This window comes from Lagopus leucura, unplaced genomic scaffold (assembly GCF_019238085.1).
Source record: "Lagopus leucura isolate 7727_CA_CO unplaced genomic scaffold, USGS_WTPT01 Super-Scaffold_100002, whole genome shotgun sequence".
Lineage (NCBI taxonomy): Eukaryota > Metazoa > Chordata > Aves > Galliformes > Phasianidae > Lagopus > Lagopus leucura.
In genome coordinates, this window is record NW_024962263.1 from 21,883,977 (window position 1) to 21,904,728 (window position 20,752).

The following is a 20,752-nucleotide window of genomic DNA, read 5'->3' on the forward strand; positions in this document are numbered from 1 at the left end:
TCAGCAGATCACCGTACAACTTAAATCTCCAAGAGCGCTCAGATCTAAGCTATGGCCTCTCTGGCTCTTGCCCTGTGGGCGCTTGTATCCTCATGTAGGTCAGAGAGTGGAATTCAGTGAGTCCTCAGAACGCTTTCTCAGGGTTCTCAAATGAATGTGTGTTTTTCAAAGGAAGATGAGCAGCTGTAACTCAAATTGGAAGAGCAGTAACTTTATGATACTGGCCAGGCTTACATGGATATTGATGTGTGTTCTTGGTATTGTTATTTCGGCACCATACATGGATTAATTGTCATTACTGCTCCACGTAGAACTTTCACTGTGACTACTTAAGAAATGTTTGAACATTATAGTAAAGAAGGAAAATATGGACATTGCAGTATGACCTGGAGTGATTTTGGTATTTGTTAGAATAATTGTTTTCAAAATACGCTATCACTTCACAAAATATTCCTTGTTGAGCTAACACATATTAACCTATGCATTTTATTTAATTTTTAATAACAATGTATCATGAAGTTTGCTTTTGTTTCTCTTAATATTTTACTATACATGTATTAACAGCAGAATTTTAGTACATGTCACTGTGATATCGTTGTAACTGCATACAAAGGCATGGAAAAGTAATCTGTCTTTCAGATATGATGAGACAGATGAATTCACGAGTTCTAGCTAATATCCTAGAACAAGTGGAGAAGAAGAGAAAATAATAGCAAATGAATAAGTGTTGCTACTGTGGAGACATTTGAAGCAGAATAAAGTCCCTAGATAGAATTCATCTTGGTTACATCAGTCTCCTGTTACAATCTTTTTCTGTTTTGAATATCGAAGTAGAAAACCTACTTTTTTATGAATCCAATTTAATAACTTCTGACATTGGTAGACAGGCTCATTAATTTCAATTGAGAGTTGTATCAGGACATAGATCTTGAAGTTTAAACTTATTTTTCCAAAAAGTAGATTACATTCTTATTTCTTCATTATGATCTAACTTAAAGTCCCTTGAAACAGACTATTAACAAAATATTATCCTATCTCACAAAATAATACAGATAAAACTGAAATTCCTCTCAACACTTACATGGCACTTTTCTTCTTCAAAGCACTTTAGAAGGACTGATTAAACATAACATTAATTAAACAACTACATTTTTTTTTAAGTTCAACCTTCCAAAAGCTGTATTCTCAGCAGGGAGCAGGGAACAGGATAGCAAGGAGCTAAAACGAGCTCAAGTAATCAGAAAACTTAGCCTGCAGGAATTAACTGAGGAATCACTTCCATTTGCAGATCTTTTTTAAGTTATGCAGTGGGAAGATGAGAAGATAACAGTGCAGTCTAAACAGGAGAAAGAAATCTGTTGCTTTAAAGAGCTGATTAAGTATTTATGTTTGCGTGACTTAAGTCAAAAGGTTGGCAAACAACTCCTTTCTTTGCCTGATGAGGTGTGAACAAAAGGAATTTTAGAAGATTAACTGGAGTGCTTGTCCACATGGACTCCATTTATTCTGGATGTAAAACCCAAACATAGGAGATGAAATTCCTTGGATTGTTCTTGGGAACAATGAAGTCTGGTTCTGTCACTTCTGTTCTCAACCAACTTGTAAAGCTAAGACTGTAAGGAAGGTGGCCAAAGCTACCATGCAAATCCTAAGTCTATAGGTTTGTAACAGTTTACCTTATAAAATGCTGCTTCCTCTGCTACTGAAGGCAGACAAACAGAAGCTCCTCTGTGAAAATTTTTCTCTTCCTGTGGACCCAGTAGTTGTTTGATGTACCAGGTCAGCACGTAATTACATAGGTCAAGCTAAACTGAATGGAACTGACTCGTTTTTGTAGTCTCTGTATGGATGAGACAGTCAAAAAATCACCCTGCAAATCCTCCCAAATGTGCCTTCTGAAACCAGGGTGCAAGTCAGAGAATGTATCCTGAGCTGAGCTGCTGAGTCACCACCCTAGCATAAGAGAGTGGAGAGAGACTACTTCATTGTTATATGGATTAATATTCAAAATAGAAACCATTCATTATGCTGGGTGAGAGATGCAGTTAAGGAATAGAAAATCTCTTTGGACAAGGGATTCATAAATCCATTTTTGTTACAGTTCTCTCTGTTCTGCTCCAATATCTCCTCCCACAAAGGTGATATAGCTTCTCCAGAAATCCACTTTTCTGTGACAGCCTGTATCCCACCCATGGTCTTTGAGTGCTGTTAACTTGGACAAAAGAGGTAGAAATCTAGTGGCTGTTCTCTACTTTTGGCATTAGCTCTGTTGGAACCAGCTGAAGCTGAAGTGCCTCTACATGCACAGTGTAGACACAGATCTAACCTTTAAAGAATATATTGGATCAGGTGTACTGTATGAATTAGCAGTTGGTTTCTGGCTTGCTAAAGAGCACTAGAAATTGTTTCATCTCTAGATTTCAAGACAAATTCCAATGAAAGACCTGCAGATCTCCTGTCTTACTGTGTAGGAGAAATGAAGAATCTGAAGGTCTTCCATTGACAGAAGAGTAAAATCAATGTTAGGAGCAACAATAGATTAAAGGATAGGTGTCAAACATGGATTTGTGATGTACAAGAGGGACAACACAGTAGTACAAGAGCAATAGCCTTTAAACACATCATTATACATCAAAGAGCAGGAGTCTGGAGAGGATCTTGGGCATGAAAGGCCATGGAAAAAAAAACAGGATCTAACTGAGCATCGACCTGGAGGTGGTTAAGCCGATCTGAGGAGAGAATAGAAAATCCTGGCAGATGGAGGATGCAGAGGTACATTGAAGTATCAGGTGTACAAAAGACAGCAAAGGAACAGGAAAGCTTAGTGGTTAAGAACCAAAGTGCTGAGGGGGTACGGTTCAAGTAAGAAAAACACCTGTCAGAGAGAGAAAAGGTGGCTCTGAGAAGGTGAGCTGAAAACAAGAAGAATTATAAGCTAGAGGGAAGCAGGAAATACATGAAATCAAAAACTTAGGTTTCTAGAAGCAGAGAAGCTGAAGGAGAAAGGTAGCCAGAAAAAATGCTGCTACGTGAAAGCAAATCTATCACAGATCATGGATCTGAGAAAGCAATTTGTTGAAAAGCTGTGATTGCATTTCACCTTGTTGTAATTTCCCATGGCACATTCAGGATGAAATTACGATAACACTTCTCTTTTGTCTTTTTCCAATGCTACTGGCTTCTGTACATATTACTCTTCCATCCTTGTTAAGGCAGTGCCCTTTGTCATTCCTAGTTCTCATCCCATCTCTTTCTCTTGGAAAAGTTAGAACATGCATTTCTAATCTCTTTTAAAAGATAAAAGGTTCTATACTGGTTACTCTTTTAGATATTTAATTCTTTTACAAGCAAATCTCAGTTGATGTTGGCAATACAGATATTGGTGGTTCACATACTTTCATCACTCTATGACAGTTTGAAGGTTTCTTGCCTGAAACTATCAAAGATTAATGTTCTACTCCCTGTAGGGCTTTATATGCTGTACTACCTATGGCTGAATGTATTCTTGATGAAAAGATACTAAAAAAAGAAAACCAATGAATGGTACATCGCATACAATGCATCAGGGAGAGTATTGTTCCTCTTTGTTGTGGGCCATACTGAATACCAATCTTATATCTTGAAATCTTCCTGCCTGTCATCAGAAGTGGTGGAAAAGTGAAAAGCGCATATTGTGCTTCTGAGGGGAAGAGAGGATCTGAGAACTCTGCCTGATACTTTGTTCTATCTCAGCAGTTGTGAACAGAGTGCACCTCAATTCTTGGTGGCATGGGAGCATGTGTGTGTAGCATTTAACGTCTTCTGTCTTCTCCAAAATAATATATTTTCAGAGTTTTCAAGTAAGTTCAGATAAACATTCAAGGAGGTAAAATTCAGCATTGTTCTATGGCTCAAAACACCCATTATCCCAAGTTAATTAGCAGGCCAGACTGAATGTGAAGCAGTTAAAGCAGTGGCCATGGCCCACTGCTCACTCAGACTAGTCTAAGTGACTGATTATCACCCATTCCTTTAGAAACAATGGAACAGAGATAATATTTTTAATAGGGAATAATTGCAGTACTATAGTCAGTTTGCATTAAGTCATCATGTCCCTTAATATGCATTTGCTCTGAAGTGCCAGAAATTACAAATGTTTTTGCACATTCCTGATATAACATGGAAGGACATTAGGAGCAAGATTCAGGCACCTAGAGATAAGTGTTAAACATTAAGGTCAGTAGTATAGGGTGTCCTACCTGGTCTCCAGCCAACCTTCTGGAAGGTACTGATTCTTTCTTTCTTTCAGTAGCACTACTGACTGTGCAGACATCTTGGGTATCTAGGGACATCTGAAATCACGTTAGCCCCTTGTATGTGGATGCATGATTTGCCTTCAGCTTGCTGAGAAATGTCTTTAGCTTTTATGCCTAAATCCAGAATCTTCAGTTCTCTGACTCTTGTTAGAAGTGATGGTGCCCATGTTCTTTGAATTAATGTTTTTCAGTCCCACTGCTTGGGGTTTTTTCCATCCATCTAATAGTTTGTGCCTGGTGGTTGTAGGAACAAGAAATTGTTGTACTGTGATGAGCAACATCACAGACCATCATGTAGTACTTGTCATGCCATCTAGGTTGGTCAGTAGATACTGCCTTTGAGTTGCATAAATCTTTGTCAAAAACTTAGTTATATTAAACCAGAAGTCACCAGACAAGGGGAATAGAGCTGCTGTATGCAGACTGTTGTGTTGAATGGTTCTGGTTCTTTCCTGTGCAGCATTTACTTCAGTTAGTGATGCTAGAAACTGGGTATTATGGAGAGGGGTAGATAGTAAAGTTATAGGTTAGTGGTTGCTGCAGAAAGCCATGCTGCTTTAATCAGTCACATCATTCATTCATTTTGGAGTGGCTAATGACGCTTGTTCCTTTCTGCACTGTTCTGTGTCTTCTGAAACAGGGGTCCTCCTTTATAACCCTTATTGCCTCATCAGGTGAATTATTTCTTGTTCTTTAACTACCCACACCTTTCCTAATGTCTCCCCAATCTGAGCAGCAGCCATATACTTATGCATACTAATCTCTCCCAGCTGTGGAGAGCTGTGGATGCCCCATCCCTGGAGGCATTCAAGGCCAGGCTGGATGTGGCTCTAGGCAGCCTGATCTGGTGGTTGGCAACCCTGCACATAGCAGGGGGATGACTAGATGATTACTGGTCCTTTTCAACCCAATCATTCTATAATTCCATTCTATGACTTGAACACAGGGGGCTTTTAGGCACTACACCAGTGCTGGATGTCACTAGCAATTACACCTTAAAACAAGTCTCTGACAAGAGAAGCACTGTACACAAATCAACTATTTCTCAAATACTGAGGAGGTATTTCTGCCCCTGCTGTCATGTGATGGATACATTCCAATTTATTAGGTTGTCAGTGAAATACATGGACTCATTATCAAAATTTGTTCCATATGAATTAAATAGACAGTTTGGGCACATGCATTAAATATTTGAAAGTAATAATAAAAAGTCTCCCAGTAGTCTTCCCATAAAAGCTGTGAAATACTGAGGCTGAATAGTCTTAAAAACAGATGACAAAAATGCACAAAAGCATGTCTGTCTGGAAATTTAAATAGAGCATCATTAATAACCAATAGCACAAAATTTGCATGTATTGTAACATACCAGTACCAGTGGTTCTGGGATAGGGTATCTGTGATGTTCCAGTATAATGTGGTGGTGTTTTGCTAACTTTTATTATCTAGCTACAAAATGTGAATTCATGAGTAACTCTGAAGGAGAAAAAATCATGATGTATTACTTACATTAGAGCAAGCTCTACCTCTAGGACAAGGATCTTAGTTTGAATTAATATCTGTTTGAGATTTCTCATGTTTCCAATATTTTAATTTTCCTACTCTTGTGCTCTCAAACCAGGAACCGTGCCACAACTGTATCAAAACTGTGCCAATGTGTCAGAGTCATTTTCCAGAGATGAGTGAAAATGGAAATGAAGTCCTTGGGGTTACATCAGCAGTAAATTTATCTCAGGGCAGCATTAGGGGAATGCTTCCAGAAGTGGAACCTTTTCTGCAATAATCTTGCTCTTGTTAAATCTACCAGAAGAATAGTTAGCTCTACTGATTTGCTGTAGAAACAGAATTTTTCTTAGGACGGCTCTCAGTTTGACCCTATGAAAAGCAGAAAATTTCCCAAATTAAGGAATAGAAACATGTACAAAGGCGCTAATGAGACCTTATCATGCAAAGAAAAGATGTTAGATTTGTATTGCTGATGCATTTAGTAAGCAAACATTAACATCTTATATCTCAGTGCGTGCAGCTAGAGGAAGCTTGATCTCCATATAGAACAGTGATGGAAGTTTTATCTTAGGAAAATAACTTAAATTTTGTAAGGTCAAATAAATACTGTTTCAAACACAAATGAGACAATTTATTTCCTGTGACAGTGCCCCTAAATTATGAATATTTAACATCTTCCTTTACAAGTTGAACGAGTATGTGGTGTTTTTTTTTCCCCCTTGTCAAGCTGGTGGTTTAATCAAATTATGTAAATCCTCTTCAACAATGTCAAATCAGTTTTGAGTCTTATGATATGTAGTGTTGGTCAAATAAAAAATCAATTCATTTGTAGATCAAAGCAGTTCTATAGGAACTCTGACAAAAATTAACCATGTCATTTATTTTTACTACCATTCTTACACACATCCTCCTCTCTTCCCAGGGCCCTTGCGAGTTCTCAGCTCAGGGAGGCTTCTTGAGCTACAAGTTGAAAATCCCAGCTCTCCTACTGGTGGAGCTATACAGAACTTGGCTGACATAACAAGGCTACTGTTTGTTAGACATTTAAGTCAGGCCAAGTTTCATGTGTTCATGGCAGAAATATTAGAGCTGTTGCTCTTTGGAGCAGCCATCCAGATTTTCTTATACCTCAAGCTAAAGGATATAACCAGTGGCTGCTAATGGAAGCATTGTGCTGTTCTGACAAAGGACTGAGACTGTGCACTTTACATAAGGTGGGGTACTATAGGAGAAAGAAGTATCGGTCTGTTCTGTATGTGTGTGCAGAGCAAAGCAGAGTCTCACTGATCCTACTAATCTACTTGTGCTTACCCCTGGCCAGTGATAGACACTGCGTTCAGCAGAGTAACAACTATAAAGAAATGTGGTTTGGGTTTGTTTGGATCGTTTGGAGGTGGGGCTTTCTTTTACACACCAACGAGATTTGGTATGTGCTACAGACTGATGTAATCACTGGAAATGATAACTATTAATGTGTTTATGCTGCATACAACAAACAGGAGCAGATGTAAAGAGTATTTCTGTTTATTCTTAAGCAGTGTTTCATATGTTCATAGAGCAAAAAAAAGTAATGGAGTTTGGGCGAACCACTGTTGAAAGTGGTTTTAACACCTGTACTACATCTGATGTTAACATGGTATTTCTGAGAAGCTAATAATGCAAATGACTGATTAAATACTAAGTGCAAAGAAATAGAAATGTTTGAAGATAGGATTTGTACCTGAATGGCACATCGATAAGATTCAAATCCTACTATACGCATTGTGTGGGTAACATTATGGTTTTATAATCAGTAATACTTTTGCATGATATAAATTGAGTAGTTTCTAAGATCTCACCACAGAATGAACTCAATAACTTCTAAGTTTAACATTACAGTACAAAGCTTGCATCTCTGCTGTAAGCATTCTGTTGCAAATGATTGTCCATATTTCTACCACAGCAGGCAAAATTGTGAAAAAAGAAAATAATGTAGTATTTAATGGTAAATGATATGATTTTCCTCTTACCTTTGCTTTCAAATATGGACATACACAATGAAACTTACAACTTCAGAATTTCAGAGTTAAGATCTTCAATAAGTACTCATATACTAATTTATCAAAACTTTTTAAAATTCTCCAAAAAGTCTGATTAATTTATCATATTATATACAATAATCATACCTGATTATTTCGTTCATAAAACATGATGTAGATTCGATTACTAATTACATTTATTTTTTTCCTACTTTTCCTGTCCTTTTCATTCTGAATGATGTGCTCTGGTGATGATTGCTGTATGCAAATTTCTAGCACAGCTGCACTGAAGATGACTCATGAGTTGTCTCATTGACCTCAGCTACCACCTCGTCAGGCCTTCATCCTCACTGTTCTTGTCTTCCAACACAATGAAATCTGCCATTTTCCCTTATCAGTAACACTGTAGAACTGCATGTAGCACCTCACATATCTCTGCTGAAAGGTTCTACAGGAATGCCAACCTTGCCCCATAGTCATACTGTGGCATACAATATATGTAAACTCTCCAAACCTGCTCATTTGTCATTTTCACAAGCACTATATGACTTTCAGGAGTGATTTTGAGAAAACAATATTTGTTCAGGCATGAAAAATGTTACAGTAATCAGCAGTGTTTTTTTGTGTCTTCAATTAAACATGACATGACATGGCAATCGTAAAAATCGCAGAATGGCCTGGGTTGAAAAGGAGCACAATGTTCATCTAGTTCCAACCCCCCTGCTATGTGCAGGGTTGCCAACCACCAGACCAGGCTGCCCAGAGCCACATCCAGCCTGGCCTTGAAATGCCTCCAGGGATGGGGCATCCGCAGCCTCCTTGGGCAACCTGTTCCAATGTGTCACCACCCTCTGTGTGAAAAACTTTCTCCTAATATCTAACCTAAACCTCCCCTGTTTCAGTTTAAAACCATTCCACCTTGTCCTATCACTATCCATTCATGTTATACGTTGCTCCTTTCGTTTTATATTTTAAGTTCTGGAAGTTAGGGCTATGTGAAACAGTTCCTTACAGAATATCAGGAATATATGTCAGAGGGGCTTCCTTTTTTGTCAGTACCATGCATACAACTAAGGATGTGTGGAAAACTACACTGTCATCTCTGCACTGTGGTCATGCAGTGTAGTACTGGATCATTAGTAAAGTCACAGGAACACCAATGAACAAAGTGAAGTTGCTGCACGTTGTATAGAATTAACTTATGCAGTAGAACTGTTCCTTTAGAGAAGGCTTCTAAAAAACAGCAGTTTCCTTGGCTTTTCATTTAATGCAGTGATTTTAAGAACCAATGCACGTTTATTTGTAATTCCTTGAGTTATGAGTTGTGCAGTGGGAGATGAGCTCTGTAAGTGATGATATTCATATTGTCTTTATACATATACTGAGCTTTTATTATCATTGTTTCATTCTCATAAGGACATGATGTAGCCCATATCTGAAGTCTCCAACTCATGTAATATGGAAATATTAACAGAGGCCTTATGTGTGAAATGCTTGACCATGCAATTGTATAAATGTGGCTTGCTCCAAAATAGTATCAATAACCAATGAGATTACATGCAATGATGAAAATGGTGCTAATACAGTCTTGCATGTTTTCCCTGTACTTCTTCTCCGTCACCCTTTTTGACTGTATCTTCTGAATTCTCCCTTCGTTTTCTTCCAACAAAGGCAAATATGCCATGAGGGATCTGGTCCACCGACTGCCAGGCGCTAACAACAGCAACAGCTCAGCAAGCAAGGCCATGTCTGATGACACCGTTACTGCCATTTGCTGCACGCTGCATGAAGTCATCACTAAAAACATGGAGAATGCCAAGGCCTTACGAGACGCAGGCGGCATTGAGAAACTGGTTGGCATATCTAAGAGTAAAGGAGACAAGTATGTTTTGCAAATCCTCTTGCACCCTTTTTATCATCTCCAGTAGTTCTAACTAGTTCTTAATGTGTTTGCCTCCTCTCTGCAATCGTGAGTTGAATACTTTGGTTTCATCACAAATCATGTGCCCAGCGTGGAAGGTAACAAGAAACCATGGCAGTAGCAAAAGCCTCTGCTATAGCCTCTTTTTGAGGTAGCATCAGTAGGCCCGTGCACTGTAAGAAAGAGTAACTATCTCCAGTAACTGCTACCTCAAAGCACTTCCAGAAGATCCTGGTAAACATTAGGGGCCAGAGTTTTTGGACTGCACTGTACAGGGATCCCATGAAAGGAAGGGATGTTGCTGTAGTTCTCTTACTGCTCCTCCTGCTCTGGTCTTCATCCTTCTTTTGCCTAACTCAGCCTGATTCTCGTATTTGTCAGTCTGCAGAAGTATAATGCAATGGGACTATGGCAGTTTGAAAACAAAAAGCCTTCACTATAGTGTAGAAAACTTCCATCAGTGCACCTGCTGGAAGCTGTCATCACAAAGCCTACTGCAGCATCGGAGCTCTAAGAGAGCCCCCACAAAACCAGGCCACAACGTAAAGGAAAGATTTATGCACCCTACATTTGGTTTGAGAACACCTCTGATTGGAGCATTACCAATATAATTTAATCATATTTCTTTTTCTCTGTTGTCACTCTTTTGTTTCATACCAAATTCATTACTGAAGCATTCTCACACTGACTGTAGAGGGCAAAAAGTGTGGGAGCTCCCATGCTCTTCTAATTCATTTACATTTGCACTATTTATTATTATTAAATCTATTTGATTTTTTAATGCATTTTTGCTAGATCAAATGTGCAGGTTGCAAACAAGTTCACATCCATCTCTCATAAGATGTGTCTCTCTTCAAAATAAAGCATTTGTCTACCTACCTATTCATTATCTGGCAGAGTCCATTAATACCTGTTGAGTCTGGAATTTTCGGAGTATCACAGTCTTAGGAGGATCTATGAATATAGTTCCCTAAGTATTTAGCCCAGGTACTGTTAAATAATTATACAATACCTTCCAAAATAGTGATATTTGTCCTCATCCAAAGTACTTTGATGTGCAGTCAGATGTTCTTATTGTTACAGGAAACAAAACTGTAGAACAAGAAAACCTGTCAGCTCACAGTGACACTAATGCTCATTTTAAGTAGAAGTTTTATTTTTCGACTCTAAGAATGTTAGTATTGTTTACCATTGCTTTGGTTTGCTTTCTTGCAGATAACTCACTGTTTAAAAATCAGAATTGTTAGTTGTTGGACTGATAGGAAGTTATTGCATTCTCATACAGTAAAAAACTTCAGTATGAATTTGTCTTTTCTGGGATGAAGCATCTGTTTCGGCAAGTGCAGGACCCTGGCCTGGCCATGCATCATGGTGCAAGTGAACACAAAAGTGTCAGTGCTCCAGACTGGCCTCACTAGCCTTTGGAACGTGCCCATGGTTGTCACACATTCCCAACATGAGACAGCAAGAAAGGACTGGTGTTTATAAGGTCGTATTGGCCACACCCAAGTCTTTACCTAGCTCCCATTTCTCCTCGGTATTCACATTGTGGTTGATGCGTTTATGGATACTCCATGGTTATTCCAAGCTACCAATGCCTCTCTAGCCAGTGTGGCTGGGAGTATAATAAAAACAACAATTCTCGATATTGTTTATCAAATTCCTATTTATTCATCAGTTACCCACTTATTATTGTATTCTTGATGAGAAATGGGGAAAAAAGAAGAAAAACACCAGCTAAATAGTAGGAAAATGCTGCATAAGATAGTAGACTCAGTTATGCCATGAACGTCATTATTCCACCTTTACTCTCAGCGTCCCCGTGGCCATTGTCAGAGGTCACAGCACACTGCAGAACAGCTAAGAAGACTTGCTGCCCAAACCAGTAACATATTCTGCTGGTTTTCTGGTTTTCTTTTTGATTTGCAGTCCTCTGACTTTTCTGAGTAAAACGTTAATCTCCTCAGTGGCTACCCCAAACCTGATCATTCCTCACTTCAGACTTTGGCTTTCCTAGGTTTTCCAGTACTTTGCTGCTTTATACAAAATACTGGTACAGTATAGGAGCTTAAGTACGTAATGTATGCTCCCTTAATGGCCTGGGTTTTCTTCCCAGTCCCTTTCTTTTCAACTGTATTTCATTGAGCTAAATGCTCTTAGGGTTCTTGTGTTGCTTTAGGTGGAGTTTTTTTTTTGTTCTTGTTTTGTTTAGATTTTAAACATTACATTTCCCAAGAGGTAGATATGAATGAGTGAAACAATAGTTAAGAGCCTCTTTCAAAACCTGCTTGAAGAGAAAGTTCATGTGAAGTTATTTGTGATTTTTAGCATAACATCAATAGCAGCCGTCATTAATAGTATGTTGAGTGTAAGATGCAAATCCTAGTTGGGATTCCCAGTGAAATTCACTGTGACTTTTATAATTAGTTGTATTTCTGCATCTGGACTGCCCTGCAGATTGAAACACAGTGCTCACCACTCATCTAGAGTGTTTCTCCTGGCTGCTGCACAGGGGCGCATAATGCCATCTGTCATGACTTGAAGTCTGGTCATTTACAGAGAAAGAAATTCGGGCTCTAAATTGTCCTGGATGCCAAAAGTTTTAGCCAGGACATTCTCTTAGATGTACATAATGCCAGCCAGTTCCTCAACAGTGTTCCTGTTCCTGCCTCTCCCATTCCTTTTGCTGTGCTCTCAATATGAGTTCTCATTCTCACTATGAGAAATACACATTTTGCTCCTCACTGAATAGTTAGTACGTAGTGCTTGCTTGTAAGAACATTGCTTTCTGAGACGCCAACAAAAGATCTTAATATACATTGATACCACAAATTCATTTGTGGGCTTAAGATCATAGTAATGCACTTGAAAATTAGGATGAATGGAGTCTGGAACCCAGCACTCTCTTTCTCACTTTTTTGTTTTTTCTCTCTTTTCAATATATGTGTGTAACAGGCATTCGCCAAAAGTGGTGAAAGCAGCATCTCAGGTCCTCAATAGTATGTGGCAGTACAGAGATCTGAGAAGTCTCTACAAGAAGGTAAGGCTTGAGTTTTTTTCCAGATTTGTCATCTTTCATGTGATTACCAGAACTTGGGTGCTGAGAGACTTTAGGGGCCAAAACTTCTATAAGAACTGAAAATTCACCTGGAGTTTAAAATTTCTCAGACTTGGAGCTGTAGATTTTTTCTTTTCCCAATTCTACTTTTAATATAGGAATATTTCCTTCGGGGAAAAAAAAAAAAAAAAGGAAAAAGAAAGAAAAAAAAAAGCATTGTGATGAAAATGGGTAATGAATTTGATTTTCTAAAGAATTCATTCAGAGACTGCTTGATCTGGCAGCCCTGGAGAGTGAAGTCTTCTGTACATAGAACAAACCTATGCAGGCTCTCCTACTGTTTCTTTCTTTCTTATACCTCCTCATACTGTCCAGAGGAGGTTACCAGATTTTCAGCCCTTCAGCTCCCAAATTTCCTCATGAGATTACCAACAAGAGTATCTGAAGATGTGACCCTTAGGGACCACTTGTGAAGCTGAGCTGAAACTTGATAGCTTCACTTCCAGTCAGCTGGCAGACAGTAGCATCAAGTACTTGGTTTTTAGACAGTCTGTAGAGGGTACCACATAATTCCCACAGGCCTGCTAACCTCTTAAAAATGAATTGCAGTGCTGGTAATGTGATCCTGTGAAAGAAATTTCCTATAGTTTTTAAAAATAAGTGTCTACTTAGTAAACGACAGTGTATCCAAGTATTTATTGTGGAATATTTCCAAACTGAATTACACCATGGTTATACAGTATAACTACACTGCTTGTGTAATTATCATTCTGCAGGCTTAGTTCTCAAAGGTCTGCTTACTATGTGGAATTTCACAGTTGATATAGTTGCTATTTGTGGTCTCAACAAAGAGGGCTAAGAACTTCATCTAGCAGAAGAGTTCAGGTCCTGGTTAAGGCTGGGATGTAAGAGAGGGAAAGTTCACAGTGGTGTAGTCCATGCTGTGTGTGTTTTGCACAAGGAATGAACTTAGTTATGTGGAATTTATGCACTAAATCTCAAACTCTCTGAAGCTGACCTTCTGCTTGAAATGCTGTTCTTCTGCATGCCTCAGCTCTGCTTTGCATCTCTCTGAGGAGCAAGGAAGACAATTACTGAGTTTCTCCCACTGTTCACTTCCATTAGGTTCAATCACCCTTTGGAATCATAGGGGTACAGTATGTAAAGGCATTCTGAGTAATGTGTGATTCTCAGTTGTCCCGTTATGAAGTGGAAGCAAAAGCAAACAGGAGCTAAAGCAGACTTTTCTTGAGGCAAGGCAGGAGCAGGCTTGAGGTCCGCATAGCCTGACTTTCAAGCATGTGGGCAGCTGCACTGTAGAGGCTAAACTTTATTACGCCGTAATCTGTTCGAGGTTCATACCATGGCTAGCTCATTTTCAGCCTTCTAGCTTTATATGTATGTTGTGATGGATAAGTGGTTCCTGAGGTTGCTCCATGCACAAGGTAATCTATATGCTGTGTGGCTTTTAAATATATTACTGCCTAAAGGACATTCTGTTGGCTGCCAGTGTGAATGTGCCCAGTGATGTACTTAAATACTAGGTATGCTTGGATACTAAGCACCTTGCATGCTTAGAATAACATTTTCTGAGGCCACAAATGCATGCTTGTGGTATGGAAAATAGGGCAGGCTATACTTTGAGGTAGCTTCCAGGATATTCTTAGAGAGTCTGATTGTCTACATTCTCAGGAAGAGGTTTAAAAATCACAGTATTGGCTAATTCCTACAGACTTCACTAAATCTTGAAATGAAGTTCATTCTCTGCTACAAGGGCTGCTCTGAAAGTAATGCCTCCTATTTAAGTATGCTGGCCCTTAATGCCAGAGGTGGATGCTGGTGATGTGGCAGCAGGTGGTATGGTAGAGGATGAACCTTTCCACCAGTATTCCATTCCAATTTGTTGCCGTGTGACAGATGGCAGCAGAGGGGCAATCTGACAAGATGGCATCTAACATGGAAGTGCATATGAAGCAAAGGTGTGTCACTGAATTCCTTCATGTGGAAAAAATTTACCCATGACATTCATCAGTGCTCGCTGAATGTTAATGTAGCCCAAACAGTGCATGTGAGCACAGTGAGGGGTGGGTGGTTCATTTCAGCAGCGGTGATAGCAATGTGAAAGACAAGCCATGTTCCGGACAACCATTCACAGCTGACACAGCACAAAATGAAGAGCATTTTTATCTGCTCATCAGTGCAAATCTGCAGACTGTGACCAGGGAACTCTGTATAGAGATGAATATCAGCTTCAGTGTGTTGGAAATGATTGTGGCACCGTTGGAATATCACAGATTTTGCACCAGGTGGATCCCCAGATTGCTCACAGAAAAAAACACTGTATGCAAGTTTGGCAGAACCTCTTGAACCAGTACAAGGCTGAAGGTGACAGATTCTCAGATCATATCATTCACAGTTATAAGATGTGGTGTCACCACTACGGCAGTGTGTGGATAACAACATGTTATTCACCATTGAAGAAAAATCCGCCATTGAAGAAAAGGTTTGAGACACAGCTCTCAGCAGGTAAATTGATGTGCATTCTCTTTTGCAGTAGGAAAGGGGTGATTCTTCTGGATTTCCCAGAACCTGCACAAAACCATCAACTCTGTTACATCACAATGCTGGCTAAGCTGAAGGCTCCAACTCCAGAGTCAGACCAGAGAAGACAGCTTTTCTCTTGCAACACAATAACACCATGCCAGTGTGAAAAACATGGAGCACATTGCCACTCTTGGCTGGACTGTTCTATCACTGTATAGTCCAGATTTGGTGCTTTCTGACTTCCATCTGTTTGAGACAATGAAAGATGGACTGCATTTCCTTAGCAACAACACTGTTATAGCAGCTGTGAAACAGTGGGTCACCTCCACGTGCTTGGATTTTTACAAGCGTAGCATGCATGCTCTTGTTCATCACTGCTGAAAATGCATAGCTAATGGTATTGGCTCTGTTGGAAAACAGCACTTTTCAGCAGAGAATTTGCTCTTTCAAATTATTTGCTCCTTGTATCAGCTGTAGTTTCTATGGAAATAAGTAGGAGGCATTACTTTCAAAGTGGCCTATGTCTATACTTATATATTCATACATCATTATATATGCTGCCAAGCATCATATCAGTGCAATTTCTTGTACTCCAAATGTTTGGATAGTTTACTTAAAATTTTCTTTTCTTTAAAAAAAAAAGGGCATGCACTAACCTTAACAAAGTCACAATATTTGTTAGACTTGCCTGTAACAGGCTGTTGTGCTGGATGCCTGTATTTCAGGACTGTTGAAAAAATAATGTTTTTATAATTGGAAAGATGCAAATGTTTGCATTATTGTAATAGTCAGCTAGTTATGCAATAAAATTGCCCAGTATTATCTTTGTCCAATTAAGATATCTGTGCTAGTAAAATTGAGTGACCATACAGCTGACAGTATAATACAATCAGCACTTGACAGTATCTTGCATTTTCACAGCTTTTTTTAAGGGCAGGTAAATCCCATTGCATATATTCATTTGCAATTTCTTTCTATGTATTGAAGTATCTGTACAATTATTTTCAAAGAATTGGTGGCATATAGAGACACAGTTTTATATTGTAATACAGGCAAATTACAAGTATCACATCATATTTAAGGAAAATCAACAGCACTTACCTTGCTGTTCAAGAAATAGTGTAACCGAACAATTTGAATTATGGTATGTTTTATAGCTGCATGTTTAAAGTAGATTAAATAAGGAGAAATAAAAAGAATGGAACATCCTTTGTAGTAATGGGGAAAGGACAGTGCTTATTTAAGTATTATACAGTAGTAGTCAATAGATTTAACTCAATTATATGATTACATCACTAAAAACATGAAAACTTACACACTCTTCTACATTTGCTCAACATTACAGGAATCACTTCACAGTTGGCAGAACATAATCTGCACTGACTGACGGTACATCCAGAGGTGGGGGTTGTTGTAGCAAGTCTCTTAATGATTTGCCAGACTTGTGAAGAAAGCCAAGGAGTGCATAGGCACCAGTTTTCTTCTTGCGGCAGTCCCTAATGGATTCCTGTCTGTGAAGTGCAGGGAATTGCAAAAGTCAAAATCTTGTTCCCTCACTGCTGCCATGAACAGGATTGCCATAGGTAGGGTAAGCAGTGCAAGCCCCATCCCATCGTGGGTAAGCATGCCCTTCAGCTTCAACCAGGGCAAAATTAATATGCCTGTGTAGTTAAACCTAAATTATGCAGCCTCTAAAGAAGCTTTAAGAACTCCCTGTTGCATACAAAATAACCAAAATAGACAGATTTCAGGGTGCCAACTTCAGCCATGCTGCTTAATCCAAGCCAAAATCTGCTGCCGTAACCACAGTGAGATAACTTTATTGACCAAATCAAACAATATGCCTTGTCTCAGTGTGTTCGTGTATTTGGGTGAGAGTGCATAGAGTATTCTGTTTCGAGACAATAAAAATTTAAGGTCCTATCTAGCTTTTTTATCCTGAAAAATGAAAAACAAAACAAAACCAAAACACTAATGGGTGAGATAGAAGGCATGGGATATCAAATCTGGTAAACCAACTTAAGTTAGGGATATAAATGTTTCTTGGAAAAGAGTTTTACATTATGCTGTATTTAATCAGAAAGGGAGTACTAGTAAGACTTACGTTTCCATAAAAGGTCACTTATTTTATCTGCTTCTGTCCTCAGGAGTCCCTTCCTTAACACTTAAAATCTGATTTTCAAAAGTTGTTAATGGTTGTGTAATCCATAGACAGAGGGCGTACCAGTGACTCAGCACTTACATAAAACAAGTAGGGGAGCTGCCTAGCTTGTCCTTGTGCTTGGGAGTTGTGGTCCACCCTTCTTGAACTATCTGGGCAACCTGTACTGTCAGTGGGAGGACTAAGTGCAACTTACGGTCTCCAGTGAGACTGAAAACCAGATGTGAATATGACTGTAGGAGAGCAGATTTCGATTAGCTGCAGATGGTAGGCTATCTATCTCAATATTCAAGAAATAACCAACTGTTCTCAAACACTTGTTAAATTACATGAGGAAATTTGAGCAAAAGGGTTGTGCAAAGAGGGAAACTAAATGAGTTTAACATGAAAGAAAACTTATTAGCCTAAAACAAGCTACAGTTAGCTTAAATGCTTGTAACATGAATGAGCTGAAGGAACTGTCAGGAAGAATGTTTTCTTTTAATTATTTTGCTTTGCCTAACCACTTAGACTGCAACAAAATGTCTCTTTACATTTTCTTATTGCATTTACAGTTAGTCTGTCTTCCAGGGTATAAGTAGAGATCATAAAGAATTTGTAGGAATTATTTTTCTTTTCCATTTATTATCATAGGTTTCTGTTCTGCATGGAATAATAGAAATATTTGTCCTCTTCAACCACTGTATGAAAAAAATGCAACCAGTTACTTCAAACTAGGGAGGCTGACAAAGGTGATGGTCCTTCAGTGTGTACCATGCCATTTACAGTAGGAAGAGTATTATGAGAGGCATTTAATGAAGTCAGAGTAGTCACTCTGAAGATGGCTTTGTCTGTTCGTCGGCTGGAAAAGATATTTAAAATTGCCTGAAGCCTTACAAGCTGTTAAGTGGGTCTAGATCTAGGGGAGGACACTCTTTTCATGTGACTTTCAGAATAATAAACTGATGAATCTATGAGAAGGTCCTTTATTGCTAAATGTTCCAGGAAAATTGCCAGCAATAGACTTTAAAGCTCTAGTCAAGGTGCTTTAAAAATCTAACGTCTTTCTTCAGTAAAATATACCTGTTCACTCTTTAGAGCTATTAATTGCATCACGTTAACATGCAGAATTGGAACACAGCTTTTGGATTTTCTTCTGGTGATGTTATCACCAGTCAGACATCCTCTGAAAAGGTGCTGTTTTTAGTTTAAATTTATCTGATGAAAAGGTCTGTGCAGAACTTAAACCCTATATCAAGATCTCAATTCCAAATCCAGAACATTAAAGTATGTCAAAAAGGTGGCTTAACTTGAAGGACTATACATGTGCTCAAATTGATAATGTACTGATCTTTCAGTGGGACTAAATGTATTACTATATAATGGTGGAGGCTGTTTTCTAGATGTATATGTCGCCCTTTCAGAGCAAGGGTGCATTAATGTAAGGTAGCTCCTCCACTGACTGTAATATAAAACTGAATTGTCTTTACAGAGAAGGCATTGTCTAGAGCCCATTTTTATATTAACTTTGAAAATGCAATACCTGATTAATAAATGATTGACTGATTGATTGATTTATGGCAGTGGGCGGCCCCAAGCTTCAGTGTGGCTGAGGACAGAGGATTTTCACCAACCCACCACTCTGGGTCATGGCACGCTCAGCATACTCTCTCCCAGAGCCAAGAAACCAGAATCTATTCCCCATCCCAGGTATTCTGGCTGTCAGCTGATCAGTGTTGAATTGTTATGTTTAATGCATATTGAGGTTTGTACCCAGAAGAGTTCTATGGAAGATGTTTGAATGAAAAGTAGGAAAACCTTATTAGAGGATATATTTTAAAGTTATACATTTTATTTTAGTAAACTCTATAGTTCCTAGATTGAAAGCTGCTCACTTCACTTAAGGAGCAGTCCCATTCATTTCTGCAGCGTAAGATATGCAGAGCTTTGCTCTTTCAGGGCAGCATACACCAGAGAGGGACAAGTGAGGTCCATTCAGATCCCTTTCAGTCTTCATTATTTCTGTAACTCATTTTTTTGATTGTTAGACCCTTTCAAACAGAATGGCAGATATTGATAAGCACTGCGTTGCAGTAGCAGATTAAATATATTAAACATTTTGCTTTCTTTTCTGTCACATCTTTAGGAGAAAAGCAGTAGCTCAGTATTTCAGTATGAGGATCCTAGGGGAACTAGGAAATCACAGGAAAATCAGTGTGTGCAGTAGTCAATGAAATTCTCAATATTACAATTTCCAAAATCTTTGTTAAGAAAGAGCAAAGGAGATTTCCATCAACCTTAAGTTTAATTAATGAGAATTAGCACAACTGTATGGTTTTTACTAAAGGCACTATTTAATTTAGGTACTAAAATTCCTTTACTTAACCAAGTATAGTCTTTTCTTTTTCTTCCAATATGTTTTTAATGATAAAGTGTGACTGTGTGGCATTACTGCAAGAACAAAATAACATCTTCTTCATGTGACATTCAAATAAATCCATGTAGGAACCTTCACATATATGTATTATTTATGATAAAATATGTGGAGAAAATAGAATTTTATGTCTTCTTGCTGGTAACACAGAACACAGCAGTTAAGCTACATTATTTCAATTTGCTTTTTCTATACTGAATTTGCCTGGAAGAGGAAGATGTCAGAGGAGATCTCATTTTAATACCTCGGCCATAAATGTCTTTCAAGGTTAGAGTAAATCCTTTTAATCTCCATTTAACAGGAATATGATTTTTTTAATTGTGAAGCATTTCATCATGATGTGTGACATTCCCTTATTTTGTTCAACTGGAGTTAAGCAAATTCCTAAATTGATATTAAATAAAGGAAATTTGGAAATTTTATGTGGGCCTAACCTATTCAAGCCTTTTAAAAGCATCATCTGAGTAATACTGAAGATATAGATTCTGTAAACAATATAGCAAAAGAAATTATAGTCTTCAAATAGATGCATTCTATTTTTTCTTTATCAGTCTTTCATGTCTAAAAAGAGATTACTCACTTTTAAATGAGCATTTTAACTGGAACTTTTTTTCACTTGACAGTCCAGTTAAATACTCAACCACGAAATTGTCACTGGTTTCAGTACCATAGAAAAATTGGTATTCCTGATTTTTGTGTTCTGTATTATTAACAATTCTACACTTGATGCCATGTATTTGTTTCTAATGTTTATGCAAGGTAGGTTTACTTTTCCCAACGCATATGCAAATATGTATTTTTTAATTAAAGACATATTTTATATTCCACAGACAATAACC

General features: G+C 38.3%; 1 protein-coding gene across 5 annotated transcripts in view; it reads left to right on the plus strand.

The window, feature by feature from the left end:
• CTNND2 (catenin delta 2) overlaps positions 1-20,752 on the plus strand; it is a 619,837-nt gene that overhangs the window by 573,048 nt on the left and 26,037 nt on the right. For 4 of the 5 annotated variants that reach the window (XM_042869378.1, XM_042869382.1, XM_042869379.1 and 1 more), the window contains 3 exons: positions 9,488-9,698; positions 12,693-12,777; positions 19,064-19,189. In XM_042869378.1, coding sequence (XP_042725312.1) covers positions 9,488-9,698; positions 12,693-12,777; positions 19,064-19,189 — 422 coding nt within the window. The remainder of the gene's footprint in view (positions 1-9,487; positions 9,699-12,692; positions 12,778-19,063; positions 19,190-20,752) is intronic. The other variant, XM_042869380.1, reaches the window with a different exon arrangement.